Source organism: Branchiostoma lanceolatum, chromosome 14 (assembly GCF_035083965.1).
Source record: "Branchiostoma lanceolatum isolate klBraLanc5 chromosome 14, klBraLanc5.hap2, whole genome shotgun sequence".
Lineage (NCBI taxonomy): Eukaryota > Metazoa > Chordata > Leptocardii > Amphioxiformes > Branchiostomatidae > Branchiostoma > Branchiostoma lanceolatum.
In genome coordinates this window covers 16,924,582-16,950,763 of record NC_089735.1, presented here as the reverse complement: position 1 = coordinate 16,950,763, position 26,182 = coordinate 16,924,582, and the positions used below count along the sequence as shown (strand labels likewise).

The following is a 26,182-nucleotide window of genomic DNA, read 5'->3' as shown; positions in this document are numbered from 1 at the left end:
CGTTTCTGTCTGTTACAACACATTCTCTCTTTTGTAGAGCGCTACATATGTATTGGCCTAAGTACTTAGATATGGTGTCGGGGCATGACATAAGTAGATTAAAAATATCTGTGTTTGCCTTTGGCAAGGGTTTACTGGATTTACATGTGATCATATCCATTAATTTTCGTCCATCTACAGTATATGCGGGGCATGTCATTAGGAAATGATATTCATCTTCAACGCTATCTCTACATGATGGGCACCGTCTCTGGTTGGCTGGTATATTATGACATCGGCCTTTTTCTATTTCCAAGCAGTGAGAAGTGATTCTTAATTTGGTTATGTTAACTATAAAGGATTTATTACGAGTGGATGAAAGGTAGTTTTTCCAATGTGAAGTCAGTGTTTGACTTGAGAATAAATTTTAAGTTTATTGCGGCTCCTTATTTCTTGTCGCCAACCAGAGAGAAATGTATCCTTTAAACGTTCTTTGAATATGTTACCAAAATTTTTAGCATCAACCGCAGGGTTTAGCCACATATTTCGGAAACCATTCCTGCACAAAATATCTTGAACATGAACAATTCAGTCTAGTTCTTGTTCTACTGCAGTATCATACGCTTTATTGACAATTTTATCATTGGGTTAGCTATGTAGTCTAGGCCAGTATTTAATAAGTTGTATTTGAGTATCAATATACAATCAGATGGAAACATTCCCAGTTCGCCTCTTATTGCGGCGTTTACAAAATTTTTCGGGACACAGAGTAGCATTTTGCAGTAGTTGAGAAGAACATATTCCAAGTCAGGTATCTCATAGGACGTTGTAGATTACTCTAATAAGATATTTCGATTAGCTAACATTTTTTAGTTGTATAGAACATGTAACTTGTCATTGTACTTCTTGAAACGAACTAGAACAGGACTAGCCTGAGTGTCATCCTGTTTCATTTACATTTGTTTCTCAGATTGGAGACAGAATGTTGCATACAGTTTCCCTAATGTTTTCACTAGCCTAAGGACATTCCTGTACCCCATTTAGAATCAAATCCCTGCATCGAATATTAGTCCCTAGAATTTCACTACAATAAAGCAAAATAGGTTTTACTAGACCGTTAAACAAATCTAGTGAGAGGGCTATAGATGGGTTGTAGTTCGATGCCAATAGAGATTTAAGTTTAAAGGATGCGCGGAGAGCCTTTTGTCGGATTTGTTTAGTAGCGCAATTCGGAAAGATCCCGATGAGGTGATGTCTACACCTAGATATGTATAAGAGTCTGTTATGTTGATGGTCTGTCCTTGAACTTGGAAAGGGGAGTGTTGATTTTGCCTGTACGTCCCTTTTTTTTTTTAAATCATCACATTGGTTTTATCTGTGTTGATGGAAAGCTTCCATAAGGAGCAGAAATTATCTAGTCTTTTAAGACACTCTTTTAAACCTGTTTCTGACTTCGATAGAACTACAAGATCGTCTGCCCAGAGCAGACTATTAATGGGAGTATCTTTCGAAAACACCGGTCTCACTAAATACCGAAAACAACCAAAAACAACCGAAAACAACAAAATCACTGAATACCGAAAACAACCGAAAACAACAAAAAACAACAAAAAACAACCGAAAACTCAGGTGCCCGTACCGTTCATAATCATCCTCACCAATATCAATGTCTCATCACATCATGACGTCCTATCTTAGGGAGAGATACTGCTGTTATATTGTCTGTCGATGGATTGTTACTGACTTATAATGCAAGATATATCGATGCTGATGCACTTCAATGTCCCATTGTTTTCAAAGTGGGAACCAAACCTCGCAGCTATCTGGTTCTCGTAGTTTGTTCTGTTCATAACATTTCAAAGATACATCTGCCACCAAAAGTCAAGATTACGGCATGTCCAGGAGCAACTATACGAAAATCATAAGTTCTGCTGCAGTACCAAGGTAAGCTACCAGAAGGGCCAATCGGCTGTGACCGTCCGAGGTTCACTTGTTTGTTTTCGGGTTGTTTTCGTTTGTTTCGTTTATTTTCGAGTTGTTTTCGATAGTTTTCGAGTTTTTTTCGTTTTTTTTTCGTTTTTTCCGACTTGTTTTCGGTTGTTTTCGAGTTGTTTTCGGTTGTTTTCGGTATTTAGTGAGTTTGTTGTTTTCGGTTGTTTTCGGTATTTAGTGAGTTTGTTGTTTTCAGTTGTTTTCGGTTGTTTTCGGTGTTTAGTGAGTTTGTTGTTTTCGGTTGTTTTTGGTTGTTTTCGGTTGTTTTCGGTATTTAGTGAGACCCGAAAACACGGGGTCACATAATGGTTAATTCAACAAGGTAGGAAGATCATTAACAAAAAGATAAAAAAGAAGCGGACTTAGGTTACAACCTTGACGTACTCTGCGGGCTGATTTAAAGTAATTTGAAAGACCTTTTGAAGTTTTTACACAGAATTGTATATTGAAATACATGGATTTTATCATACTGGTGTGTTACGCCTAATGGCGGTTGTACCGGCTATATAGATACAGAAACAGATACTAAAGAACTTTCCGCCTATGCCAGAAAATAAAATTCTAAAGAATAATCAATTTCTCCAAACCGACTCGAAAGCCTTCCGAAAATCTATAGAACAGGCATATAATTTCCCTCCAGGTAAAGATATTTGTTTATCGATTAGAGTTTTGAGCACAAATTTATTGCCACTTGTTCCAAAGTTTTTCCGGAAACCGGACTGAAAAGGAGATTTTCGTTTTCAGGGAAGCGCTGCAATCGTCTGTTTAGTACAAATGTGAACAATTTCCCAACGCAACTAGAAATAGCTATCATATGTCTGTGTGTTCCTTATTGGGTTTATCTTTTATGGCGCTAATAGTATTGTTCATTTTATTGTGAAGGTCAGGCCTTTCTTGAATTACATGTTGATGAAAGTCTTTGTCAGACTGGCTATCTTCAACCAGGTTGTTAAGATTTTTAAAGTGAGTTCTCAAATCTTTGTGAGTTATATTATCATCTTCCTGTTGTCTATCATCGTCATTAAGTTTTTGCTGTTTCTTTTCTCTCCAAAATTGTTGCGGATTTACTTTACTAAGTTTGCTCAGATTGTGCCATTGCCTCTCTTTAAAAAAATTATTTTTTTCTGTTTTGATTTGTTTCTATACAATTTGAGGTTACAAAAATATGCATGACGAACTTCAAGCTTCCAATGACATTTAGAGAACTGGCCAGTTAGATGGCTAACTTAACGTTTTAGTTAGACACAATATGATGTGTACCATGGATTACTTTTCTTTTTCTTATTATTCCTATTTATCGGCCACATGAGTATTGATAGCTGTAATTTCCTTTACTGCATTGTACACATTGGGGAAAGTCGTATTGATAAACTTTCATAAATCGGTTAATGTCGAGGGCGCTCGTAGTGCTTCTGTAAATTTTGTTGGCAGTGGATTTGCCGGGGTATTTGCTTGTTCCATATAAGGAGAGTAACTCGTGGATATCGAGCATGATAATGAGCAATGGTCAGAAAACACGGATAGGTCATTTACTTTTAAATATTGAACTTTGGCGAGGAACTCTGAATTTACAATGTAATAGTCTACCAGGCTTGAGCCATTGTACTTGTGACATGTAAGTTTTGCTGATAGGTCACCCGGTACCCGTCCATTTAGAATTACGAGGTTGGCAGACGAGCAAAGATCTAAGAATTGATTACCGTATCTGTTCACAATTTTAACACAGCTTGACCTTTGATGTATATCTTTGTTTATATCTATAAAATCATGGGTTAGTCATCCTGGATGAAGGATTCTTGTACAGATGCTATTCTTGCATTTAAATCACCTACGAGTTGTATGTCTCCTTGGTTTGAAAATTTGGAGATCTTCTTGCAAAATGTCAAAAACAAGATTGTTTTTCATTTCGACAGATGGTGAGTTTTCGGGGGAGAAATAGACACACCCGACATACAAATCTCGCTCCAGGCCAAATATGTTCTATCTAATTTGCACAAGAGAAAATCTGGGTGCCTCGTTGAGATTTTTGTAACGCCTTTTAAAAGTTTGTTCCGAAACATGATAACTACGCCACAAGAATTTCTTCTTGACGACTTCTTAACATTTCTATCGCTTCTAAGAAAACTACAAGATTCTATTCTAAAGCTATCTCCTGGTTTAAGCCAGGTTTCTTGTAAGCAAGGAAAATCATATTCAACCAGGTGGGAAACAAAATCTTCGTCTTGACTTTTACGCCTTAGGCCGCCTTGGATGTTCCAAGAACAAAATTTTAACGCAACCTTTTCAATTGGCATTGTGGCTCTAAATTAAACGAAGATACGGGGAGCATTGCTACATTGTGTGCAGAGTGAGTTAATACCTAATAATTACCATCATAAGAGTGGTCACAATATGAATAAATGAATATGTAAGCACATCTTGTATTAGTGCATTATCACCTACGTACTAGTATTGACACAAACTGTGTTCATTGAGTATTAAGATGATCATTTTTTTACCTGGATAGTATCTTCGGTGTACCGTATGATGTGTTCAGATACTGTCCATTTTCTATCAACCAATGTTTCAAGTTCACTGTTTCAGAAGGTCTAGATCTGTCAGCATATGGACCAGTTGCTCTACAGTGTGCCGCTTGTCCTGCGTGCTGGTCCACTCGGGCTGTCGGCTTCAGTTGGTCTCCGGACGGCTCGGTGGACGTACTGTGTTCCTCGGGTACATCTGCGTTGGGTTTCGTGGAGTTTTCCAGAAGGGTGGGGGTGTTGACTGGGCTGCATGTGGAGCTGGGTGTTTGGCATTCACTGTGGATTCCTCGCAGCTTCTGAGCGTTCTCTGGTGGTGTCCTGGTGGTGTCTCAGGGTGCGTTTGACATCTGTCACCATCAACATGACGCCAGCGTCAGGTCTCAGGTGGATACCGTCATGCTTGTAGAGTGACCGGTCCTCCGAGAGAAGTTTATGACTGATGTAGATTAGTTTGTTGTCCTCTTGGCAGGACTTCTCAATAGTGATGTTATAGATGGCTATGTTCTTGTTGAGGTTATAGGTTCTTCCCTCGCGGCAGGACTTGTGACATAGCAATCTTTGCAGTTGGGTACGATGTTTTTGCACACTCTATTAGTTTGTACGTCTGTTCCACACAGATATTGACATTGATACTATATTTGTACACACTGGGATCCCTTGAAAATCAGCCAATCAGGCATGACTGAAGTGGACTACCCAAACGTTTCCTAGGATTAATAGATAGATTAATGTTAACTGGACGAAGCCCCTGCTGGTATGTTGATTAATGATAACTAAACGCAATCCCTGCTGGTAAATAAATTAAGGCTAACTAGACGCACCCCCTGCTGGTTGTTGAAGCCGTTTGGCTGCCTGTCGTTCCAGTTGGTGTAGGTTACGGAGTGCCCACTTGCCCAGAAGAAGTTGTTCTCGCTGATAGAATCAAATAGACCGATCCACATTCCTATCCTTTGCGTCAGAAGGCTTGTCACGAATGCTGAGGTGGCATAGAATTACAATAGTTCATCATCATTGTATCGTCTTCAAATTGGTCAGTTTATTGGTAAGAAATTACCCACGCAATAGCAGCCTTTATAGTGCTGAATTGGTGCAGGGTTTACAATCACATAATACGACCTTCCCCGACCGAAGCCAGGTACCCATTCACATCTGGGTGGAGTGAGGAAAGTCGTGTAAAGTGACTTTCCCAAGGGTGGAACATCGGGCATCGGGTTTCGAACCCGGGACCTCTCGGTGCCGATTGAGCCACACGATGCCACTGCCATCATATTCGTTAAACCACACATAACATTTTCATCAACATATCAGCTACAATAGTAAGCCGATGGGTACTATGGGTACTACAAATTCAAATGGTAGGGGAAAATAGAAAGACAACATTAGTTTGCGAATTAAGCGTATTTTATCCTCTTTCTTCACACGTGAAAACGTCAGCCTGTTCCAAATTAGGTCTTGTACAAATGGATCATCCCAAAGTTGCGACCCATTCACGGACTGTTCCAACATCACCCCTCTCCAGAATGGAATTCAGCCCTCATAAAAGAATGTACTTATCCAAAAATACCTCCCCAAATAAAATCTAGCCCACCCTTACCTATCATGCGCCCCCTAACAAATGAGGTCATTTGCCTTTCACAGAATAACGAGGAACAAAAAAATAACAATTTGGATTAGAAAAAATGTTTACCTTGTTCGTATTCGTTTTCAATTGACACCAAGTTCGCATCGAAGTCAGTTTGTCCAAACGATTTGCAGTATGACCTTGCATCTTCCCAGTTTCTTTTTAAGTTGTAGTTATTCACAACGTAGTAACACTTGTTTCCGTATGGTAGCCAGTTGTTTGGGCATCCTCCGGCCCAAGGACTTGTGGGAGGGGGCGGAGTTAGTTGGTGGTAAGGTCGCTTGCAGATGAAACCCTGCTTGTCTCCACAGTTACGATCATTCCAACCACCTGTATCAGTGGAATAAGTTCAAAGATTACTTAGCAGGTAGCCTGTTGTAGTCATCATATTGATATACCTTCAAAGCTATGGTAGAACGAGTGGCCTAGTATTAGTGTGGTTTGATTTGATAGAATTTATCGTATAAATAGATATGTCTAAATATCCAGTGTCGTGGTTATATCATATGGATATTAATATATTCTTACATAAAAGAAATAGGTGCTTCGTACTTGACTGTGCAATGACAATGACTTTTCCGAGAAGAAGTCAGGCAGAAATATTTACACACCATCGCCTTTCTGCATCTCCACGCACTGCTCAGCGCCCATATAGTCGTTCGGCTCTCCGGGACTCCAGTTGTGGAAGAAGTAGGCTGAACCATCGGTCCACTGATACAGTCCATCAAAGCTGTACTCCCGCAGGCCAATCCAGAACAAGTCAGAATTTTTATTAGCAACCTGTGATATAGAATAGAGAAGGTTCTAAGTATGCCTGCAGATGATTTAACCCTCATCCGACCGACACATTTTTGCGACGAATCTGGCCGTATGGGGTCCAAACGGACCCCATTTTGCTTTGCCCCCCTTAATATATTTCTGCCGTTTTTTTGGGTAATTATTGTACTACTGTTTTAAAAATCTATGGAAAATATTTTGAAAAGTTCTTGTGTCAATAATTAATGCGCATTATCATGATTTCACAGAAAATGAGGAGAACCCGCATTTTCCTTTAAAAATCTACAATACTCCACTTCTTTCAACAGTTCCAGTGCCATATCATTTGGCAACAATACTATTGCTCCCTAAAGACATTCTGACAGCATAAGAATGTTATCGAATAATAAACAATATTAGAATTTATGAGAAAAATGAAGAATATCTTATCTAATTATGACATAATCTGCCACATAATCACACACATAAATTATACCCTTGTCAATTTTTATCGAAAATATCTTTTGTTTTGGTTATTTTTGTGATTTCTATTGATATATTGTTCAATTAATCTATCAAGGATAATCTGATATGTTCTAAGTATCAAAAATAATACTCATTTGTCTCATTATCATAATTTATGCAAAATGAGTAAAAATCACATTTTACACCAAAGTGCTACATTCATTATGAAAAAGTCGGTATCATACTTTCCTAAACAACGATAAATTGTTGCTATAATGGAAATAATAACAAATCTATGTTCTCTAACAGAAATGTCTTTCAAATTACGTAATAAACAATGCAAAATCATCTGGGGTCCGTTTGGACCCCAGTGGACAACACGCAAACTTAGAGTATAACTCACACAAAAATCGGCCAATTCCGGTAAAACAAATTCAGACGTTGTAAGACATGTGCACAAACTCATAGAATAATTTTTTTCTCCGACGAAAAATGTTGATATGGCACTCATTAAAACACGCCTGGGGTCCAAACGGACCCTATACGGTCGGATGAGGGTTAAGTACAGTCGGATACCCAGCTCATCCTGAGATCATGAAAAGACAACTGTACACGCTTGTGCAACGCTGTATGCTGCTCTTACATATACTGACATTTAAATAAACTGACATTTAAATATCATCATCATCATCCAAGTATGAATTCTCTGCATCTTTTAACAAAAAGCCACAACGGAACCAGACTATCTAAATTAGCGATCTATGTTCTCAATTGATCTGTACCTGTGTTACTAAGAACTGTGTTTCAGCCCCGCTGTTGATGGAAGCCAAGTCACCACCGAACAGCAGACAGATGGACCGTGCCTCCGCCCAGGCCTCGAGCCGCTCATCGTAGAACCGGTAACAGTTACCTCTAAAGAGTATCTCCGCTGTTGTCTGGCAGTACTGAACAGTTGCTACTGATCCAGGGCTGATGCTATTATCCGTAATAGCACTGTAGGGAACTGACAAGAAGAACGTTACAAAATGACTATCCTATTTAGAAAATATTCTTATTTGATCATGATATCGCATGCGCGAATATCTTCTAGAGGTATTATTACAAGCCCAGAATGCAAAAATCACATGCCAATAAAAAATGATAGGAAAGTCACACCCAAAGGCAAATGATCACATAGAATTCAGCACTCAAAATACTTTTCAAGCTAATAAGATCCTAAAAGCCAAAGGTTATGTTGTCCATTAAAATGCCTGGTTATAGTATCACAAAGGTCCTATTACGTTCATATTGTCTTCTTGTTTAAACAAGGAATGTAAATGATAAACAAACTATACCATACTATAAATTTGACTTTTATGTGGATTTAGGGTGAAACCGGTGTCTTTTCTAAAAAATCTCAGTAATCACCATTAATGGGATTAGAATACAGTACTTAATCATATTTTACAACAGCGTGAGGCGATGTAACAATTTGTCATTAATAGAAGCAACGATATACACACATAACTGATATGCATAATATTGATTCTCTTTTGGTGTTCATGGGTCTTACAATCATAAAATGCGTAAAACAGAAATTTGACAATAAAAGTCCAGATCGTGCAAAATAGGTGAAGGCATCCGGGTGTGTGCGTTTCCTCACCATCAATTCCCAAGCTTCTCGTGTCAATGATATGAAGGTTTAACGACACCGAAACCATTTTGCCATTTATAACATGTACAAAGCGAGTTGTTCATATGACAAAGACATTTTTACAAACAAGCGGGACGTCGACTGTCCCGTATCTGGAAACAGGTTTGGCCAAGAATATGGTCGACCGACTCAACAGGGCACCCGTATTTTGAGCCCTGGAACTACAAAGATTAGCAAACAAAATATCTTCTTATCAAGTTATGACAACAAAGTAATTCTTTTACTGTATTCACATAAAAGGAGAGCGGCATAAACTAACTTTTGTCCCTTTTGCAGACGTAGCCATTCCTACGCGTACATATAACATCGTTCCAGGTCCCATCATTGTCCATCATAACGCATTGTCCACTGTACGGATTATTTGGCTCGCCATCCCCCCACGATGTAAAATCCACAGGGTCACCATCGTACCATCCAAGTGCACCTGTAAGGGGGATAATGACCATTTTGTCGTCAATTCATCTATTGCTGTAGTGCTGTTTGCTGAAAACTGATCTTGCTATCTAAAACATAAAAATGTAATAACCACTTAAGATACATGCTACATAGACAGAATTGCTTTTCAGACAAGAGTTCGGAGACCTCATATCTCTATGAAATATATATTATGCAAATCAGGCGATCATTTGCATAATTTACATTCAACCGTGTTCGCAGTCACATAACTTCCAAATGACACAAGTATGAAATTACAGTTATCAACCAATATGGAATTGCAGCATTTTCTGATTAATTATGCAAAACTAGGTCTTCATGTGCATACATTTTATTTATCAATGTCCATTCATTTCTCAGTTACATATGTTGCATGTTTTAACTGTAGCACCATTGAATGGAGTAGGTTCATAAAATTTCTCCATTAATTATGCGACCTGGTCCTTTGTTCTCCCAACACCTACCAAAATTCCAAATATCATCGTAATCCATCCAGACGTTCTTGAGTTAGGCTGATTACAAGCATCCGGACACACACACAAACACGCACGCACACAGACACGCACACAGACACGATCAAAACAATATCTCCATTTTTCATGGAGATGATGATCCCATAAGGAAAACACAAACACACGGGCTTTTAGTGACGCATCGCTAGTAGTTTTGATAATTGTGCCCTACCGGTTATGGTTATCTTTGGATCATGTCCACATGTAGAAGTGTTTTCTGCAAATGCCCCATAAGAACGATGATACTTCGCCATGACTCTCCTTTATACGAAGCAATGAAATTGGTTTTCTTCCAGAAAAACTAAAAAACCTGGAAGCGTCATGCATGACGTACTTCATATGTAATTCCACACCGCGTATTTCATCAGTTTTCTTTAAACTCGCACGGTAGCTAGTATATTCTAAATGGAGATGACATTAAACCTTTCTTTGTTAGCTAAACTATCTATTGTGAGTCGAGGTTTCAAACTCTTACTAGTTGTAGGAAGGTTTGGCAGAACCCAGCGCACCCCCATACATCTACACTTTGACACGTCAAAACATTATTGCTATGCAGTTATACAGTGCTTTATTCAACCGCGTCTAGGAAGCGGTCGGACAAACACATTAACTTTGCTATAAGTTGTCTGTAGACTACTTTGGAAAACTTTTCTTCTGATCTTTGCTCTTTAAGTAGATCACCAGAAGGAGAAAAATCAAGTTGACGGTAATAGGCAACCCTAGTACGGTTTTTCACAATAGAACTAAGATGCGCGCACGGCATTAAACACGTGGATACAAAGTTACATACCATACTCTCTTCTTTTTAGAACAGCTGATATTTCTTCCCATTGATTACACATTGTGCTCTTTCCGCGAGGGCTTTAACCCTATCCAGACTGGGCTTTTTTCGGCCACCCCCTCATTACTTCTGAACGGTATGGTGCAATCCTTCCCAAATTTGTAGGGAGTGATGTTCATGTAAAGTTTTATAATTCCTAGAATTTTGGTGACGTCATGACGTAATATGACGTAATTATGACGTAATTGATGTGATTTTAGTGGCCAAATGGGGAATTTCCGTAATATCTAAAGGTATTAAACAAAATAGTATGTATTGTTGATTTTAAGGTATACCAAGACATATTACGTAAATCTTAACAGCGTTGATGTCAAAATGACGTCATTAAATGACGTCACGTGTTGTTAGCGACCCCTTGGGATCCGCCATCTTGGATCAGCCATTTTGAAATTTTCAAAAATACTTTTTTTCCACTTATGACCCCAAAAAAACACTAAAAGTAGACTAGAAACGTTAATCTAAATGTTTCTGGTAAAGAAATGCCACGTAGTGAAGATTTTGAAGGCGAAAAGCCTGTAGATACCTAAAATAGTGTAATGGTCCGCAATCTTGGATTTTGACCGATTAAGTCATCAAATTAGCATAAATTATGAATATTAAATCATAAAAGTTACATCTAATTACATATGATGATATACATGTAGGAAAACTAGTGTCGTTGAGCAAGAAATTCTAAGAAATATCATTGTTTTTAAAAAATCAGTGATTTTTGCATAAAATGCCTTTCAGAAACCCGTTGCCATGGCAACACGAAAAATGATAAACTTATACAATTATCATAATATTGTTGCCAACTAAATTTTAGGAAAAGTCACCAAGTTTGGTAGTCCTAGCATATATCGGTCGGTAGTTATACGATGTCAAAGTTGGCGCGGGCACTTTTAGCCTAGTCTGGATAGGGTTAATAAACCGGACGATGATTAGTACCGCTACGTTATCCTCGGTCGTTACGAGAAATCGGGCAAGCTCCCAAACCTGACTTCGTGTACTTACCACCTGTATCCCTAAACATTCCTATCCATATTGGGGTCCCCTGTCTGCTTATGATCGCATTTGTTTCCTCGCTGCTGTGAAAACTTGCCAGGTGGGCTCCTCGGGAAACGCACTCGAATTCAGCCTCATACCATGTTTTCCTGGTCTTTGGAACACCAAAGAAAGTTGAACATGTTAAGAGACGTATGAGCGTAACAGTTACATCTTTTACACACATGAACATGGAAATTAACTGTCAGACTTTATCATGATCAAAATGCCGTTGAAAAATTATATCATATAAATCCGCGTGATTGATTAAGTAAACAATGATGTAAATCAAATATTTGGCAAGTATGTATTTCAAATAGAAACATTAATATAAACATGGGGACAGCTAATGTAACGTATTCGAATGTCGGCGGAAATGATGTAAGCATTCAAGGTATACAACCAGTTTTCAAATCCGCTGAAGTGTGAACTCTTTTGTTGTTTGAATCTGACGTACCTGGTCAGTATTGGACAGCCCATACTCCACATAAAAGCAGTAAGACCCAATCGCTAGCCAAGTGTCATCTGGACAGCGGCCAAACATGGGCGGAGCTGTTGGAGGGGGCGTGGCTGAGGGACGAGAAGTCAGGGTTACATGTAGGTACATGGCACATCTTAGTATCGGTGATAACATCAACTCATCATCAATAAGATCCGTGCAAATCCAGAATCTTTCCAATGTTCTATTTCAACTAACCACAACAAAAATGTTTTCGTACAACAAATGTCTTATGACCACCATATTTCGATAGGATGGTATATAAATAAAATCATATAATTCAAAACAACTTTGATATCATTAGGATTAAAAGAGGCGAGGAGAAGAGACGAGCAGGGAAGCTGCATATTGGAAGATAATATTGAAATTAGTTAATTTGGTATACTTACCCACTTCAACGGGATTTAGAATCATAAATGCTCATAAAGTAATTCCTATAGGCATATTAGTCATGATGATAGTCAAATTTAAAGTTCCTTCCCACACCGATGGTGCATAGGTCGGCGCCAATCTCCGTGTCAGTAGCACTTAGGCCACACAACTTTGTGAAATTACTACAGCTAGAACAATGGTAGCGGTGTGTGTTTAACTTCCATACTCTTTCTCAAATGCTGAGTGCTAAGCAGAGAAAGCAGTATGTACATTTTTATCGTCTTTGGTATGACCCGGCCGGTGTTCGAAGTCACGACGTACCATATGCAAGGCGAACACTCTACCCACTAGGCCATTGCATCGGTTCAACTTCATGATAAGGATAGTGAAATTGATCAGCAACAGCATTACAGTGATGGTCTTACTCCATTCGAGCGAACGACTTTTAAGGGATCACTAAGACATTGTGACCTCTGTTATGTCATCAAAACTTGCCAGACCTGTGGTGATTTCACATAGAGCCGGCAGCTGAAGTGAGCAGTCCGTGTCGTCCCATGTGCCGTTCATTGCCATGGCAACACACCCCTCTCCATCTGCTCTGCTCGGTTCGTTAAAGCCCCAGGCTGTGAAATGGACAGGCCAGCCGCTGAACCATCGATATTCTCCAGCGACCTGAGAAGAACATCAATGGCTGCATCAGATGTTTATGTAAACGGACTATTAAAAAAAAAACTTGGAAAAATGGATCATCCCAGTCCAAGTTGACTTTTAGAAGAATAGTTCCAAAATCTATCTGTTAAACTTAGGGATTTCAGCGAAGAAGATCTAGACACTGGCCTGAAAACAATTAAAAACAAGAAGCCAGCAGGCCTCGATGACAAACCACCTAAAGGCTGGAAAACGCGGGCCTTTGATGGCATACTTCTTAAACCATGCAATGCTGTTTACAGCAATGATCCAATTGCAAAGTGGACGAAAGGATGCATTCTCCCTTTCCCCGAGAAAAGTGATCTGGGTTTGGCTTACAACTGCAAAGGCATCACACTGACCTCTATTGTTGCAAATGTGTATAATATCATGCTCATAAATCGACTGCTACCAGAAATTGAAAAAGTGCCCATGTGTAATTTGGATTTGAACTTGTTTTTAACAAGGCGCAATTCAGCCTCTGGCTGCGAGGTACTTGTTGTTATTTTCTGTTGACAATAAAAAAAATGATTGATTGATTGATTGCTTCATTGCTTGCTTGGCTTGATTGATTGATTGATTGATTGATTGATTGATTGATTGATTGATTGATTGATTGATTGATTGATAAACCAAAATGGTTTTCTCGAAAACCTGTCAACAATATCTGATATACTAATTGTACGCAGAATAACCGAGGGAGTACGAGCAAGGAATCTGAAGGCTAGACTACTATTTGAAGATTTCTCAAAAGCATCCCTTATACACCATGTTTCTTGCCCCATAGAATTTACGGTTAGACCTCAAGAGGGTACCCCCTGTGGACAATTTCATGCCGACTAACATTCAAACATTCCTATGGTCTAGAAATAGCTGGATGACCCACTTTCTATCCTTCGGAATTCCTGGGATACTCCCTGTGGACAGTTTCCTGCCGACTAACATTTCAACATTCCTTTGGACTAAAACTAGCTGCTGACCCGCTTTGAAATATATTCCTGTGGAAAATTCTTGTACAATTCCAAGAATTCCTACATTTCACAAATATTTAAAAAGTGCGAAAATCATAAGGTGATACTGATAGTGTCTGCATGAAAAAGTGTAATAAGTACATCATTGGGACCTCTTCAATCAATACGTACATTCATTGGACAGCATAAACTCACCTGCTGATCGGACAGGCCGATCCAGGCTTGCTGCACGAACTGGGACTTGACGAAGCTCTGTTCGTAGATGTCATAGATACTGACGACCTGGGCTCCCGTTCCCTCTCGACTGCAAGCGTCATTTGCCTGAGCCCATGACTGGGCTGTCTGTGTCAGCTTGTAGCAGCTGTCTCTCCATGCGACAAAACCACTGGGGCATGTAGAAATATCGGGTTGCGCAGGGAGGCTAGGATCTACGCAGATAGCGTTGAGAAATCAAGTCGTTTGTTAATTTTTACTTAAAGGTTTAATATACCGTAGAAAAGACAGTAAACCTAAACACCCTTGTTAAGACAACAAAAGTAGTCAATATACTTTTATTAGCACATTCAACCTAAATATAAGAATTTTCCTAATCAAAGAAAAAAGGTTAACAAAAGCAGCCATGTACCTTTGTAAGATTGGCAAATAAACAGTCTAAGGTGGTCACAGGGAGCGTCGTTCCACAAACCAGCTCTAGCCTGGTCTGTATACATGTCCACACAATCTTCGTCCTGTAGAAACATGTATCTTCATTTATTTCAAACAACAACTATCAACAATTAAGAAGTCTCCATTTCATGTCAGTTATGACGCCGTAACGCCATAGAGGTGCCAAAAGTGGTGAATGATAAGTCTCAAGTGGTCAATCATATCAATAAATGCCCCGGTGGCCTGTTCCCTTTTGTAGGGGGAGAGGAATATTTTTGCTAATATCGATGGCACTTTGTTAAGAAAATCTTTACCGTCTTAAAACAAACCAAATCTGATAAAAATACGTGACAAAATAAAATAGATCATTTAAATACAAGGGAACAACAAAGTATTCTTGACACCCCCACTGTAAGTGGAACCGTCCACAACCCTAATATGGCCAGTTGATATTGACCAATTAGAAGTAGATATACACATGCCATTAACCAAAGGTCACCCGGCAGGGAGGAATGATCAGGAATAGAGTATAGAAGATTTGAAATGCCAAGAATGCAATGTTTTCAAATATTGTCTGGAACTTTTGGCGTCATATGAAATCTGTGATCTTCTTATGTATGAAAAGAAGAAATATAAATTTTTAAATGAATTTCAGAAATTGGACACATATATTTACATGTATAGTATCAAAGGATCAATGCGTCATACAGGAATTCGTATCTCTTATATGGCTTACTCTGAATAGGCTATATGGATAGGCTATACGATTTTAACATTAAAGACTCATCTATTCCTCGGTGTATTTGGTGCCATATGTCCTGGCTATTTGCTATAAACACTTCATTAAGTCACCTCGTTCGCTTTGCTACATCGGCGATTTTATTTGGTGGTCAAATGACCAGGCCTTATGACACCATATACACCTAGGGTGGGTCATTAACCCTTAATCAAATCACTTCGTCTAAGTACATAGTATACATAATTTGTATGTCTTTTGCGTCAGACTGCTAAATTTCTAAAGCAGCTATCTGAGGAATGCAACACCCATGCACATGTATATCTCTGCATATCTACTTACAAAAGCACAGATCTATTAGAAATATTCATAATTTGAATAATTAATGCAAAAGTGCCATAGTACTTCTAGCTGGTAAATGATTGTGACCTATCAGTCAAAGGTGTAAATGACCAAGCATATATTATGCAAATTTTGAAGTCATTTGCAACATATATCTCCGAACTTGTTGTAGGACGTGTGAAATTGCACCTGTGCATACATATCCGTATAGGTCACGTACATATTTTTCATATTGGAACTCTTAACGGTTTCTTTTTCAAGCTTCTGCAGTGGAGTTTGATGGTGGTCTCAGTTGAATTCAGATCGGTCATCAGAGTCATGAATACGGGTTCTGTTCAGTAAAGGTTTACGTAGACTGAATTGCCATTGACTTAGACCTCATTCAGGAACCTGATGGACATTCTAGATCAGAATCCAACTGCCTCCATTATCACACAGCACTCCATCCTGGCAGCTGTATTAACAGATACTGTTCGAGGGTCAGAAATAGAAATAGGCATGTGACCTTTACAGTTATCTATTATTATACAAATGCAATTCAAACCTGATACAAGAACTGGAGAAAGGTCGTGACGATTTTTTGTTGAATCTCCCTCGTACATAGCTACTATTCGATGTACATGTTCGTGGAAATGCATGATGATATTGAAAATGATTAAATTGTCCATGACAAAGGCTGGAAATTCGTATAAGTTAATGCCTGACAATTAGACAAAATAGACTAAATTAGTTTCAAATGCTTTTTTTGTTGTTAATAATCTTAGATACATGTTTGTTGTTGATAAGCTTAGATGTGTTGGTTATCTACCTGGCTGTTCCAGTTGTTAGGCTCTCCGTCGTTCCAGTTGGTGAAGGTGACGGGGTGGCCGCTGGTCCAATAGAATTGATTTTCGTCTATGTTGTCAAAGAGTCCAATCCAGACAGTTCTTCTGATACCCTTGAGCTGGCTCATGATGTAAGCTGTTAGTAAACGGGTTGGAGTAGGGTTTATTTACAAACAATTTGACTCCACGAAATGACTATGCTCTCAGTGTCAAACATGTGAGTCGATGGTTATACAGAGTTAAAGATATAATTCATTTGTGCTGGGGTTTTAAAAATCTTGATGATATTTTTTATCACTGTACAACATAAGATTTCGTTTACTTCGTTGATGAAGGTTAGGCATCCAGGTAATAAGATATGCCAAAAATAGTTACTCAAGCAACTGGATACAATTTTTAAACAGTCAGACGTTTCAGACAGCATCCGCTGTCTTTCGTCAGTGACCAAGGAAAGGACGGGAAAACCATGTTAAATACAAAAACTCTGAACATGTTAATGCGGTTAGGACAATTTAGGATGTCTTGAAATAGTCTTCAATAAAAGGCAAAGTCAAGACAAGGTTGTATGCTAATAGTTCAATTAGCTACTGTTGTTTTGGTACCGGGAACTGATGTTGCTCGTACGTGTGGGTGTGGTTGGGTGGGTGTCGGTAGTGAATTATCCCGAGTGCCTTCCATCGAGCAGACAACGTCATCACCTCAGACGAAACGAAAACAGAAGAACACAGACACCTCCATGGGGCCTTAGCCAAGTGTGGCTACCAAATTTGGACCTTCAACAAAGCCATCATTGGCATCAAACCTTCAAACAGTCTGAGAAAACACTTCAGTGCAAACCATTGACCAACAGAAACAAGGTCAACAGTACCATTCCATACGTCCAAGGAGTATCGGAAAAACTTCGACATTACCACTAACTTCAAACCTTATTCAACTCTCATGCAAAAACTGTTCCATCTAAAAGACCCACCCGAAAAAAGGTATCAAACCCAATGTCATTTACAAACTGAAATGTGACGAACCGAACTGCAATAACACGTACATTGGGGGGACTAGTCGGCCACTAAGAGCAAGGTACAGAGAACATCGCAGAGAGAGCGCTAACGGCTACTCCTCTGCCATTTTCCACTATCTAAAACACAACGAGGGACACTCGTTCAAACTCGAATTCACGGACGTCTTTGAGCGTAAATCTCGCTGGTTTGAACGGGGAGTTAGGGCAGCAATATATGAGAGAATGTACTATCCCATCCTCAACAGGAAAGGAGGTCTGCGCGTTCAACTTTCAGGCACATGGAATAATGCGCGGACAGCATCAGTCCCCGGTACCAAAACAGCAGTGGCCAATCGAACTATCAGCATACAACCTTGTCTTGACTCAGCCTTTTATTGAAGACTGTATGTCAAGACATGATAAATTATCTCAACCTATCTAGCCTAAATCTATTCAGAGTTTTGGTATAAAACCTGGTTTTCCCGTCCTTTCCTTGGTCACTTACGAAAGACAGCGGATATGCTGTCTGAAACGACTGACTTTCAAAATTTTATCCAGTTACCTGATATTAAATAACTATTTCAGGCATATCAGCTTTCACCATTCTTGCTTTGTCCTGGTCTAGATCATCTTATACTACTAAGAATATAAGGAGTGACACAAATACATGTACATCCTTTAACGCATCAGTTATGAGATGCACAAAGTTTCTTGAAAAATATTTCTAATCAACATAGTCTCAGCTACAATTCAATTTTTCAACAGTTTTAAAAAAACAAGATTATTTTCCTACTGGCTCCTATAGTATGGGCAATAGGAGGGAATTGAGGACAGGAATTGCGATAACGTTTGATACCTTTGAGGAACTTTGACCTAAATTTCTTGTCGGCGCGGAGCTGTCAACGAGAGAAGGTGCGACACAATCACAAATACACTTACCTTGTTCATACTCATTCTCTATTGCCACCAAGTTGTAGTTATCATTACTTCCCAGGCTCCTGCAGAAATCCCGGGCATCTCTCCATGTCTTCTCCGTGTCGTCAGAAAGATAGAACCTGTAGCACTTGTTCCTGTAGGTCTTCCATCCTGCCGGACAGTTCCCCGGTAACGGTTGTGTTGGCTGTGGCGGCTGAAGAGGGTTGAGGGGACGCTCGCAGATGAAGCCGTTACTGGTGCCACAGTTGGCGTCATTCCATCGTCCTATGATAAAACAGTAGAATTGATAATAACGAAATAATACTTGAATGTATTTCTGATAAAAGATTGTTTAAAAATTGTGTACACTTGAGCTACGTTCCATCGAAATGCAAATCAGCCAACATGGCGGTAAGCACCTACCTGATACGCGCCGTTTTGAGTATCAAGACATGGTCACGGAAAAAGTTAATAGGGCAGTCAAAATAGGTCAGATCAAGCATACAAATGTGACTCTGATACCGTGACAAGCTCACTAATCTCCTACAGTGCTTCAGTGGAATCAAACTTTTGTGAACAACGAGATTTTTCGAGTCAAACTTGACCTATATTTCGCTGGTTTTGCCATTGTTTCAACCCAAAATACGCACCTTATGGGGGTTTCGCGGGACCCGTTATAGGGTTACGGGACCACTGTCTTATCCGATATATACAAATATAACTACTTAAAAAGCTGCAAATGTCTTCACATTAATTGAGCAACATTCTCACAAGGGGGCAGCTGTAGATATACGGAGAGTGCTGTAGATATATGAAGGAAAAACCTGTAGATTTCGGGAGAAGACTGGAGAATGAAAGAGACGCACGGAGAAAGCTGGTGGAGAAAGCTGGAGAATGATGGACAAAGCTGTAGAATTTGGGAGATAATGGAGGATGCATGATAGAGAACCATGGAGAAAGCTAAAGAATGAAGGATAAACCTGTAGTTTTGGGAGAATACTGGAGAATGATAGATGGAACCATGGAGAAGGTAGGAGTGAAGGAAAAACCTGTTGATTATGGGAGAATCGCAGAGCTAGAGAATGATAGAGACGCATGGAGACAGGCGGAGAGAGCTTTTTCTTCATTCTGCAGTGTTCTCCGTCTGTCTCCAGCTTTCTCCATTTTTTCTCCATGATTCTCCCGAAATCTACAGGTCTTTCCTTCATTCTGCCGCTTTCTCCCTTTGTCTCAAGCTTATTCCTCCATTCTGCAGCACTCTCCGTATATATATAGCTGCCCCCTTGTGAGAATGTTGCTCAATAAATGTGCAGCTTTTTAAGTAGTTACATTTGCATATATCGGATAAGACAGCGATCCCGTAACCGGGTGCCGCGAAACCCCCATTTGGTGCATATTTGGGGTTGAAAACTATGGCGAAACCATAGAAAACCCGGTAGAAAATTGGTCAACTTTGACTCGAAAAATCTGGTTTCTCACTAATGTCTGATTCCTCTGATGCACTGTAGGAAATTAGTCAACTTGTCACGATAACGGAGACACCTTTATATGTTTTATCTGACCTATTTTGACTGCACTATTGATTTTTCCCCTGACCATGTCTTGATATTCAAAACGGCGCGTATCATACCTTCTAAACTGAGATGGAAAATAAGTGTGAACGCTTCGTGCCGGTTTCGAAAACAAAAATAAGAAGAAATTGTTTTCCATCCTGATGTGATCCAACCTATACTGACCATTATTTGGATAGAATTCTGCACATTGTTCGGCTCCTCCCGCATTGTTAGGTTCATTGGCTACCCAGTTGAGGTAGGAGTACGCAGAGCCGTCAGACCAAGTGTAGACGCCATCAACGCCATACTCCCTCAAACCTATCCACAGATGAGAGGAGAGGGAGCCGTATGTCTGCAAAATATAATCCTCCACTTACAAGATAATCTAACATTTTCGTAACAGTGTAGATAGTATATTTGCTATTGAATGAGAAATTCATTCTGTCATTAATATTGACTATTGCTAACATCAAGAACACAATGAAAACAAAAACAATGACTAGTATACTACCAAAGCATTAAAGATTGGACTAGACGGTCCATGGCAGCATGCGAGTGACAATTATCCTCCGTGCATACACTTACTGCAAGAGCCAGCAGCTATGTATTAAATTTGATGCCTCTTTGGATAGCCTCTCTGTATTTGACGTCAATAGGTACATTTACTGCAACCTCAAATCAAAACCACGAGGACAAAACTTTCGAAGCATTATTTGTCACATTTGCTCACCTGGCCGATTAGGAACCGGCTTTCTTGCATGTCGTTAATAGATGCAAGGTCTCCACCGGTTGATCGACAGTAGGCACGTGATTCTTGCCAAGACAGGAGACTGGAGTCACTGACGTAGTAACAGTGACCGCTGTAAAGTTTCCAGTCAGTTGTTCCGGAACAGATTGGCGCTATAGATACAAAAGACAACATAGGATTTTCGCATATAACGTTATGGACCTTATAATTATATTACGTTTAGTTCCTTAGATGTCACAAACAGCAACGTCATTGACGGTAAGATAAATAACCCATCGCCTGATCGATGACGGATAAACCTTGTGTGATTTGTTGATTTAATAATATTTGTTCCTGTAAAGAAGCTAATACAGTTTTTTCGATGATGGCATTATCATCACGAGCGCTAGTTTTAATCGGATCATAGAAATAAACAAGTACGGAAGAAGCGACCCTACCGTTTTCTGGGACAGACGGGGGTGTGGTGGGGATAAGGACTGAGTCACCTGTAGGAAAGTTAGGAAAGTGATATCAGCACATGTACAAATTACTATCATAATAACCTTCATGGTTCGAAAGGTGATGAATTTGAAATGTGTCGTCAGCCTTTGCTTGTTAATGAGACAAGATAGAACAAATATTGGCTATCAGCGGTTACTATACAACGAGTCGTAAAAACAACACTATAGCTATGCGACTTGGTCTACTTCATTAATTATGACTTCAAGAATGATTAATGAGACTTGCTAAATCCCATCAAGGCACCTTACGTCCGTTCAGTTAGTATGCAACGAACGCGCAGGTTCCAGTACTAAACCGTTTTGTCACATTAAACTCAGGTCTGCTAAGAATGGGTCAGACTCGCTTGTGGTTACATAGCAATAAGCGCGTACCTCTGGATACCATACATATCCAATTTCTGTAGGAGGTACAGGACAGGTCGTTCCAAAAACTATCGGATCCGGCCGCCACAAGCTCCACACAGTGTTCGCTGTCACCAGCGTTGTTAGGTTCACCGTCGTTCCACTCCGTGTACCCCACTGCTCTTCCATCAGACCACTTAAAACCTTGTGAGAATTAAGAAAAAAAGAAGAACCTTATACACTCAGTGACGTGTTTCAGGTATTCAGCAAAAACGATCGAAAATGACAGTAATCAGCATCTCATTTGGATCGTCCTCACCTCCCTCGTCATCTTTGTCATTCAGCCCAATCCAGAAAGCCATCCAAGCTGAACTGTTCGAGTGATAGAAAATGGATTTAGTTAAATCTAAAAGACAATTGACTTACTAGAGTTAAGTATAGTGTACTTCATTGTACAAATTACATCTTAACGAAACGATGCAAAGTGGCTTAAGCCATAACCCCGTTATTCCGTCGTCAGATGCGCGACATTGAATACTTTGCTATAAGAATTATCAGTAGCTACGTTACTTCCTTTATTTGGTTATCCAGTTTTATGCAGAAATTGGCGTATGGTAAGTACAATATTCCCAACAGTGGACTTACTTGACTTGGTTGGTAAGCAATGCCATCTCTGCATTCCTGTGGAGGCTGACTAGATCGGCGCCCTGAGACTGACAGTGTGCACGTGCTTCTTCCCACGTCTTGCGGTAAGGTTCGTCCACCTGGTTTATCTGGACAACGAGGAGTGGCAACGAAGTCATTCTAAACCTGTCACCACAACCTCGACATTTATAGCATCTAATTTCTGGAAAAAATCGTTTACGAGACCAGGGTCATCTTTGCGAGACAATCATCTACCATTCGAATCATGATGAAAATTGCCAGTCTAAAACACGATATATGACAACCGGAACTTCTACTGCAGTACTATAGGAAGCCTACATCCGTGCCGATCCATCCACAACCTCTCGACTTATGCTGCTTTCACACAAATACACCCACACACCTACCCACACACACACACACATGTACACACACACACACGCACACACACACACACACACACACACACACACACACGCACGCACGCACACATACATGTACACACACTCGCGCGCACACACGCGCGCGCGCACACACAAACACAAACACAAACAAACACAGCATCAAAATCCTTACCTTCTCAGCAAAGAGTGGAAATTTCAATGGGATTGATCATTGAAGAATATGAAGGGATGTGTAATACTCGCACACACACACGCACACGCACACGCACACGCACACACACACACGTGCGCACACACACACACACACACGCGCGCGCGCACACACGTGCGCACACACACAGACACACACACGCGCGTGGGCGCGCACACACACATACCCGCAGACACACAACACGCGCGCGCGCACGCGCACACACACAAACACAGCATCAAAACATAACCTTCTCAGCAAAGAGTGGAAATATCAATGGGATTGATCATTGAAGAATATCAAGGGATGTGTAATACTCGCTGAGGGGACCATAGATGTTACCTGATAACAGTAGTTAACGCCTGTCTGTGTCAGCCAACCTCGCGGACATCTGGCGGTAGATGCGTGAGTTACACCCGGAGGAGGGGTGTAGCCGCTCCGCAGCTTCTCGCAAATGTAGGGAAACGTCTCGACGCACCTGTTGTCGTCCCATAATCCACCGCGTAGGCCAGCGGTCATGCTGACACACGCGCCCCAATTGAAGCCTGGATGGAATGCAGTTGCGTTGTCATGACCATGTCCATTAATTGACGAAGACAAATTGACATAGGGTTTGCTATCACATGTACATGTATATGATTTTGTACGTATCTGTACGTCAATCAGCCTAATTCAGTGTAATTCATTTTTGTATACTACTGTATGTTGATTTTCAATGAAGAGTGACTTTGACCGTCTCTCTGATTTCTGAAGAAAGTTAGGATTCAACTTAATCATGTCTATGGGATTTCCCCAAAGGCGTGACAAATCTCGATGATATCATGTAGTGTGTTAGCTGGACTGACTCCGCTGGTCATGCCCACAGACAGTGAACTAAGCACTGAGTGAGCAGGTCATACTGGCTCTTCGTACAATATACTACGAAGGGCGTTCAGCAAGTTCCTGAGTTGTGAAATATAAGTCCTTTAATGAATGTCCACCAAAGCTCAACTAATGTAGGGCTTTTTTCCAATGCTCTGGTTTAAGTCACGTACCCAACTCTTTCTGTTTGAATACGAAAGGAATCCTCTTCAAAAATTCTGATAATGTCTTCGTACATTCCATGGAATAAGGAACACATGGATTGACACACAAAGCTCTGATCCCAGTTTTAGCGTCTTCCCATTTCCGCCCCTTACCTACTGATTTTCAATGGAGCGTCGCCTGCAAAGTATTTATTATTATGATAACTTTGATTGACTTTGAATTGGAACTGACTGTAACCATGGTGTTGGGGGCTGTTGTTCTAGGTTTCCATGGTGACAGGTATCGTTAAAATGACTGGTCTTCTATTGGACTTTTTGCATAATTGTTTTTCAAATGAGCCTCCTGGCTTAGAAACAAACGGCCAAAAAAACTCAACACAACATTAAGTAGGTGGGTAGGGTTAGAGAAGACAATCGTCAACTTCGATAATAGGCCTCCTATCGATTATTGACGGCACTGCAGAGGGACATTGTTTTTTAGTTCAATTTCTGGAAGTGCCGTGGTTATGATTTTTTTAATGGTGGATAACTTTTGGTGCATAGATGAAGTAGTGTACGTTTGGGCCCACTAGCGGCTTGTTTGGAAGTGCAATGGCCCTTTTTGTATTACACTTTGGAGGAAGATAACTGAAGCAGGGGTTGGTGGTTTTCATTGTTTTGGTAGGTAGGTACCTTATGTGATTATTAACATAATGAATGTATATCGTGCAAATAGGGGATTTTTGAATAATTAACAGTTCTATTGGAAGGTAGTTTGGGGGTGTTGACTGGATTGGGATCTAGGTCACTCAACATATGCCGGCTTTGTGCCGTTTGTTTCAGAATATCCCAACAATGGATAGACAGATCGTCCTGAATTTTGGTTTGTAGCTAGCTTACGCTCTGACATGTCTGATTGATATAGATAGATATCAATCATGCAAATATGAGCTTATGTGCATAATTCATGAAAAATTCTTATAATACCATAGTTATAGATGACAGGAATTTGATCTGTTTGTTAAAAGTGAACATCATCGAACAGAAATTTTGCAAATCAGGGCCTCATTTGGATAATTTGAAAAAATGCTAGAATAGATGACACTTTATACTTTGGACAACCTTTGTTTTTTGGGTAGACAAGATCATAAAAACAGATAGAATCATTTGTATATGGAAATGACAACCATATGTAATCAATACTTAAACATTATGCTACATCCGTCGATGAAGATTAGACATCCGGGTAATAAGATGCTACATCAGCCATGAAGGTTAAAATGATTTCTCAAATGTATGAGGTCGTGAAAGTCTAGTTCGGAATGTTTCAGCTTACTTGGCTGGAGGCGATCCCAGTTTGTGAAGCTTAGCGGTTCGCCATTTCTCCATTGGTAAACTACAACTCCAGTGTCGTCGTCCCGGGTACCCCGGAGACCTATCCAGTAGTTTCCGTCGCGATTTCCCAGCTGGGCAGAAAGGAATGCCTGTTCAAATCTGTGGTCAGGAGATATGGTAAATGTTAAACATACTGCATAACAAAATTACGTCAGCAGAATAAAAAGTGCTGATATACCTGTGTTGGTAATGATAAACGTATCGGCAAATGAAATCACGGATGAAAGCAGCACCTGTCGGTAACAGCCACAAGGTCCGCACCGAGGCTGCGACAAGATCGTCTTGCGTCTTGGAAGACAGCGGGGATATTGTTGAAGATGTAGCAGCTATTCTCGTACCCAAGCCAACCCTATGGCATTACAAGAACGGCAATGAAATGAATGAAGAAAATATAATACCACCAAAGAGCCACAAAATATGCGATTTGTACGAAAAATGTTATCTATCTGAACGTTGGGCCAGTTGGCTGAAAAGTACACCAGGGAAGCCCGATAGTCAGAAAACCTTACGACTTTCTTGGAGATTACGAAATATGCAAACCTTTTTGGACCTATGGTCAATAATGTGACTAGTGTTT

General features: G+C 40.0%; 1 protein-coding gene across 1 annotated transcript in view; it reads right to left on the bottom strand.

Annotated features, from left to right (window-relative positions):
- The window catches only part of LOC136448807 (uncharacterized), a 77,168-nt gene that overhangs the window by 6,583 nt on the left and 44,403 nt on the right, over window positions 1–26,182 (bottom strand). The window contains exons 37-57 of the mRNA XM_066448456.1: window positions 25,839–25,954; window positions 25,547–25,704; window positions 23,549–23,751; window positions 22,613–22,740; window positions 22,287–22,339; window positions 21,998–22,171; window positions 21,563–21,610; window positions 21,108–21,277; window positions 20,561–20,729; window positions 18,849–19,109; window positions 16,900–17,051; window positions 14,994–15,096; window positions 14,564–14,796; window positions 13,211–13,382; window positions 12,297–12,409; window positions 11,810–11,954; window positions 9,288–9,452; window positions 8,118–8,338; window positions 6,726–6,894; window positions 6,181–6,444; window positions 5,315–5,469 (exon numbers count right to left, since the gene is read on the bottom strand). Coding sequence (XP_066304553.1) covers window positions 5,315–5,469; window positions 6,181–6,444; window positions 6,726–6,894; window positions 8,118–8,338; window positions 9,288–9,452; window positions 11,810–11,954; window positions 12,297–12,409; window positions 13,211–13,382; window positions 14,564–14,796; window positions 14,994–15,096; window positions 16,900–17,051; window positions 18,849–19,109; window positions 20,561–20,729; window positions 21,108–21,277; window positions 21,563–21,610; window positions 21,998–22,171; window positions 22,287–22,339; window positions 22,613–22,740; window positions 23,549–23,751; window positions 25,547–25,704; window positions 25,839–25,954 — 3,372 coding nt within the window. The remainder of the gene's footprint in view (window positions 1–5,314; window positions 5,470–6,180; window positions 6,445–6,725; window positions 6,895–8,117; window positions 8,339–9,287; window positions 9,453–11,809; window positions 11,955–12,296; window positions 12,410–13,210; window positions 13,383–14,563; window positions 14,797–14,993; window positions 15,097–16,899; window positions 17,052–18,848; window positions 19,110–20,560; window positions 20,730–21,107; window positions 21,278–21,562; window positions 21,611–21,997; window positions 22,172–22,286; window positions 22,340–22,612; window positions 22,741–23,548; window positions 23,752–25,546; window positions 25,705–25,838; window positions 25,955–26,182) is intronic.